The 6,189-nt window shown below is 38.1% G+C and overlaps 1 protein-coding gene across 1 annotated transcript in view; it reads right to left on the reverse strand.

The window, feature by feature from the left end:
- The window catches only part of LOC110446147 (hemicentin-2-like), a 68,716-nt gene extending 63,590 nt beyond the window's left edge, over positions 1-5,126 (reverse strand). The window contains exons 1-2 of the mRNA XM_021491147.1: positions 4,991-5,126; positions 529-825 (exon numbers count right to left, since the gene is read on the reverse strand). Of these exons, the coding sequence (XP_021346822.1) occupies positions 529-825; positions 4,991-5,126 (433 nt within the window). The remainder of the gene's footprint in view (positions 1-528; positions 826-4,990) is intronic.
- Positions 5,127-6,189: the final 1,063 nt, after the last annotated feature.

The following is a 6,189-nucleotide window of genomic DNA, read 5'->3' on the forward strand; positions in this document are numbered from 1 at the left end:
TTATCTCTTAATCCTTGGGGTCAGACTATTCGNATATGGTTCATATATATCTGTTCGTTCATGAGAAGAATTGAATAAACCGATATAGCCGAATTAGGTTGGTGTTAGCACCCCCATTTGTATAATCTGAATCCTCACTGAGTGAGAATGTTTCCAATCAAAAATGGTAATCATTTATGCTGAAAAGTTCTAGAGGAGAAGTTGTTAAAAGCAAAATAGCAAAATTGCCCATTTTTGGCGCCACCCGTAAGCCTCTCAGGAAATCAACCCAGTTGAATCCTAATCTTCCTGGATGACTCCAGTCAAATTTAGTGAAATTTCATTAAACACTTCTAAAGGACATTTTTAAAGAAATTGTTGACTGACAACGGACAGAAAACAGCAGATTGACAAGCAACAGACACACCTCAGTCCTTAAGACCAGGTTTACTCAAAAACGATTGTAAGGCTTCATTCACCGTCATCAAATTAAATGATTGTTTTAATAATGTCATAACAATCAAAGTCCATCCCCAATTGTTCACTTACTTCCAGAAACAGTAACCTGTGTGGAATCACTTCCAGTTCCAGCAGAATTAGTAGCAAAGCAGGTGTATGTTCCAGTGTCTGTGATAGAAGCTGTGATGATGGTCAGAGATGGAGAGCCTGTGGTAGCTCCAGAGAAATTAACATCATCAATGCTGATTGATGAGGTTTGACCATTGATGGTACGCTGCCAGGAGACATTTGTGACTGCTGTAGTTGATGATACAGAACATGAAATGCTGAAGGTAGTTCCTTCAGTGGTGGCATAGGCGGTTTGGGGTATATTTACGGACGGGATAGCTGTGATAAAAGAAAATATGCGTGATTATATGATACCAACAAATTGGATGTCAGTTAATTTTTAAATTACAGCCTCTTCCATGTATCTTGTTTTTCTTAACAGCTTTTGCTTTGTTCAAGCTATAAATCATCAAAACACAGTATCAGTCAAATAAAAGCATGCGTTAAAAGAACCACCATGTGCGCGATTGTACAACAGAAAGAAATCTGACATCAAAATACATGTACAAATTAAAGGCAGTGGATACATTTTGATCTTCAAAACATCTCAAGGGAAGACATCGACAAGTCTCAATTCTGAAAATAACTAACAGGGCTCACCCTGTACCTAAAACAAGAGGTCCATGGGCCTTAACGGTCACCTGAGTTATGTAAAAACTGATGTTATCGATGTTGCCAAATGAAAAAGAAATCATTTTGTAACAACGTTAACTTGAACTACATGTAATGCAAAAGTAGTGTGAGAGATCTGGGAAGAATATGTAATATGTACAAATAGTGGTTCTGTCAGTTAGCTGACAGGACATGTCCCTTTAGCTCAGTGGTAGAGCGTTGGCCTCCGGAACCTGGGGTCGTTGGTTCGATCTCAGCTGGGGCACCTCATCTTTCCACCTTTTTCTATCCTATTACAGTAGAGGGAGCTGTTGGATTTCTTTGGGGTTTATTTGAGTAAGGTTACTGGCTAAAAAGAAAACAGCTGTCCTACCTAATATATTGATTCAACAATGACGAGTTTTTGTGTATTGTAATTTGCCATTTGGAAGCTTTGCATCTTTTTATACTGAACATAAATTACATACAACTAAATGGTAAAAAAAAATAAAAAATTGTGAGTTGACTACATCATCTGAATTTAACACCAGTTGATATGAGAAAGATATTTGTTTTGAGCTTTTTGTGATAAAAAGGTCACATATTTTGTTAATTATGTTAAAATTAACATGATAAACAACCAACATACAAAGTGCTGTTTAAAAGTACGATCAGGCCTTTGGCAAAGTTATTAATAATATAACACTATGGATGTGTACGCCATTATTTTTAATCTTTTCCAGTTTATTCTTCTTGAAATAATTAATTTGCTTTTGTGCATGTGTCAGACATTGCTTGTTCAGGGATAGTGCTTAAGTCAATGAAGCCATATCTGAGTCTGGATAAGAATTTCAAGATGGCCAAAGCCCAAACTGTCATAGTATCAAACTGTCATTTCGAAGTTATAATGTCTATCAAGTTTCAATGAATTCCAATTGGAAATGAACCAAATACATTGTATACCCAAAAGTATAATTTTCCTATATAACTTCAGTAAACTTTACCCCATCCCCAGGGTATAAGGTGCTTTATCTAATATGTAGATTATTTGTTTTCAGCATATCTTGGTCTGGATAAGATTTTTTTATATAAACCAAGTTGACCCCTTTTAGAACCGCCCCTCAGCTTGGGGGGCGGGCCCGGGCCTAAATTGCAAAAGTATCAAACCATCGTTTCATTCTTATAATGGCTGTCAAGTTTGAATATTTTCCAATTGAAAATGAACCAAACATACCCAAAAGTATCATTTTCCTATATAAAGTATAGTAAACTTCGCCTCCTCCCCAGGGGAAAACATGGAGTCTGGGGGTCATGAAATTCACAATTTTGATAATAAAGCACATCAAGACCTTTCCATATATGACGAGTATTGGTTTCCAGCCTATCTCAGTCTGGAGAAAATGACTGTTGAAATCTCTGGCTATATGACCCAATTGGGGCTCAGCCCCTCAGCCCCTCAGCCCCTGGGGGTAAGACAGGGTTAAAGATGTCAAAGTAGCAAACTGTAATCTCATGGTTATAATGTAAATCAAGTTTGAATGATTTCCAGGAAAAAATGAACAAAAGTTTCCCAAAAGTTGGATTTTCCTACATAAACTATAGTAAATTTCAACCCCTCCCCAAGGGCAAACGTGAAGCTCGAGGGTAATGAAATTCACAATTTTGATAAAGTACCTCAAGACCATTCTTTCACCTATGAAGAGTAATCGTTTCCAGCATACATTTGTATCTAGGTCTGGAGAAGATGATTTTTAACATTAAAGCCAATATGACCACTTTTAGCCCTGCCCCTCAGAGCCCCAGTGGATAGGAAACGTATAATTCACACTTTTAGTGCAAATTTGACCACGGAAGGTTCCTGCAAAATGTTTTTGAAATCGGATCAGCGGCTTCTGAGAAGAAGTTGAAAATATAAATTAGCGTATCCGAGACTTATAAGAAGAGGACTGTAGAAGGTTCAGTCTATATACTTTATTTTATCCCTGTTGACCCTGCTCCTCATTCTCTTGGGGTAGGTCAGGGTCTTAATATTCAAAGTGTCAAACTGTCAATAGTGTTATAATTGCAGTTGAAAATCAACAAAATGAACCCAAAAGTACTGTTTTCCTATATAAACTATAGTAATTAATTTCACCCCTCCCGTGGAGGAACAGGAAGCCATGGGATAACGTAATCCATACTTTTGATAAACCACACGAAGACCCTTTTATCTATGGAGAGTATGTATTTCTACCCTATCTGGGAACGGAGAAGAAGACTTTTTGAAATTTCAGCCAATTTGACAAATATAATTTCGCCCATCAGCCCCTGGGAGTCAGCAGGGATCAATTACTATATGTACATACCATCAAGTTGCCATCCAGTACCGATAATTCTAACCTAGTTCAAATTGTTTCTAATGGCAATTAAACAAATGACACTCAAAAAATGTTATTTCCCTATGTAAACTATAGTAAAGTTTACCCCCTTCCAAGAGGGAAACATGAGACCCTAGGGTCATGAAATTCACACTTTTGGTAAAGCATCATAAGACCCTTGCATCTATGAAGAATATTTGATTCTACCATATCTGGGTCTTGAGTAGAAGATTTGTGAAATTTCAGTCAATTTGACCCCTTTTGGCCCCGCCCCTCAGCCCCTGGAGGTCAATCAGGGCCAATCTGTGCAAACCATCAAACTGCTATCCGATGCTGATAATGCTAACTAAGTTTGAATTAATTCCAATGGAAATTAAACAAATGTTGGTCCAAAATGTGATTTCCCTATATAAACTATAGTAAAGTTTATCCCCTCCCCAGGGGGAAACTTTAGACCCCAGGGTCGTGAAATTCACAATTGTTGTTAAGCACCATAAGACCCTTCAGCCAATGAAGAGTATTTGATTCTACCATATCTGGATCTTGAGATGAAGATTTTTGAAATTTTAGTCAATTTGACCCTTTTTGGCCCCGCTCCTCATGATCAGGCCCCGGGGAGCTGGGGACCATATGATTCACAATTTGGTTGACCTTTGGCCATGGAAGATTTCTGCAAAATTTCATTGAAATTGGTTCAGGGGTTTTGGAGAAGAAGTTGAAAATGTAAATTGTTTACGGACGCATGACGACGGACACAAGGCGATCGCAATAGGTCACCAGGTAATCTAAAACAGTAGCCAAAAATGTAGCCAAGTGTGAATTTCAATAGCCATCTTTTTAAACAGTCGCCATACTTACTTAGCCTCCAAAGGATAATATTGTGTTGTAGACAATGTTGATTCGATTGATTTGTAAGAAGTTGTTGTTGGTGACAACCCTGGTTCAGTTGATGTGTCAAAGAAGGCCTGTATTTGCGAATTTGTTGAATCAATTAATGTTGTCACAAATATCCACTAGATTAGTAATGTTGTTGAATTGATCCTGTTTCGGCTGATTTGCTCAAAGGAGGGGTTGTCTGTAATGTGGGTTCAACCGATACTGAGTGAAATGTCAATGGTGTTTGGGAAGTAGTTAATCCGTTGTCATTTTGTGGCGTTGTTAATTCATTTGATGTTTTGTATAATGACGACGTTTGCGGTTCCCTCGACGTGTAAGATGGCTTTGTTGTTTGTGATGAAAACATTTCAGTTGTGACAAGTGCCTGTGTAGTAACAGTTCATTTGTCACAAGTGCTTGTGTTGCTTGTAAGGTCAACGGTGTTGTTATTACAAGTGATTGCGTTGTTTGTAATGTCAACAGTTTAGTTATTCCAGTGCCTGTGTGATTTGTAGTTTCAACGGTTCAGTTGTTAAAAGTGGTTGTGTTGTTTTTGATGTCAAGGGTTCAGTTGTGACACGTGCCTGTGTTGTTTGTGAGGTCAACGGTTCTGTTGTTACAAGCGCCTATGTTTTTTTGTGAAGACAACGGTTCAGTTGTTACAAGTGCCTGTGTTGTTTGTAATGACAACGGTTCAGTTGTGACAAGTGCTTGTGTTGTTTGTAATGAAAACGGGTCATTTGTGCCAAACGCCATTGCCGTTGATTCAATAGATTTGTAAGACGTTTTCGATTGTAGTGTTCCTGTGTAAGATAAAATGTTAAGTAGCGGTGTCGTTTTTTGGGATCTTGTTGCTTTTTCGTCAGATGGTGTCCTTGTTAATTCATTTGATGTTTTGTAAAATGACGACTTTTGCGGTTCCCTCGATGTGTAAAATGGCTTTGTTGTTTGTGATGACAACGTTTCAGTTGTGACAAGTGATTGTGTTGTTTGTGATGACAACGTTTCAGTTGTGACAAGTGATTGTGTTGTTTGTAATGTCAACAGTTTAGTTATTTCCAGTGCCTGTGTGATTTGCAATTTCATCAGTTCAGTTGTTAAAAGTGGCTTTGATGTCAAGTGTTCAGTTGTGACATGTTCTTGTATTGTTTGTGGGGTCAACTGTTCAGTTGTTACAAGAGCCTGTGGTTTTTTTTTGAAGACAACGGTTCAGTTGTAGCAAGTGCCTGTGTTTTTTGCGATGAAAACGGTTTCGTTGTAATAAATGCCTGTGTTGTTTGTGATGTCAACAGTTTAGTTGTGACAAGTGCCTGTGTTGTTTGTGATGACAACGGTTTAGTTGTGACAAATGCCTGTGTTGTTTGTGATGTCAACAGTTTAGTTGTGACAAATGTCTGTGTTGTTTGAAGTGTCAACGGTTTAGTTGTGACAAATGTCTGTGTTGTTTGTAATGTCAACGGTTCAGTTGTGACAAGTGCTTGTGTTGTTTGTAATGACAACTTGTATTGACAACAGTTCAGTTGTGACAAGTGCTTGTGTTGTTTGTAATGGCAACGGGTCATTTGTGCCAAACGCCATTGTCGTTGATTCAATAGATTTGTTAGACGTTTTCGATTGTAGTGTTCCTGTGTAAGATAATTTGTAAAGTGGCGGCGTCGTGTTCTGGAATCTTGTTGCTTTTCCGTCAGTTGGTGTCGTTGTTAAATCGATTGATGTGTCTGATTCAGATGTTAATAATTTTTGGGGTGATGATATTCTGTCGAAAGATGGTGCTGTTTGCAGTTTAGTTGAAACATTCGATGTTGTGCCAAATGTTGGT

This window comes from Mizuhopecten yessoensis, unplaced genomic scaffold, assembly GCF_002113885.1.
Source record: "Mizuhopecten yessoensis strain PY_sf001 unplaced genomic scaffold, ASM211388v2 scaffold2597, whole genome shotgun sequence".
Lineage (NCBI taxonomy): Eukaryota > Metazoa > Mollusca > Bivalvia > Pectinida > Pectinidae > Mizuhopecten > Mizuhopecten yessoensis.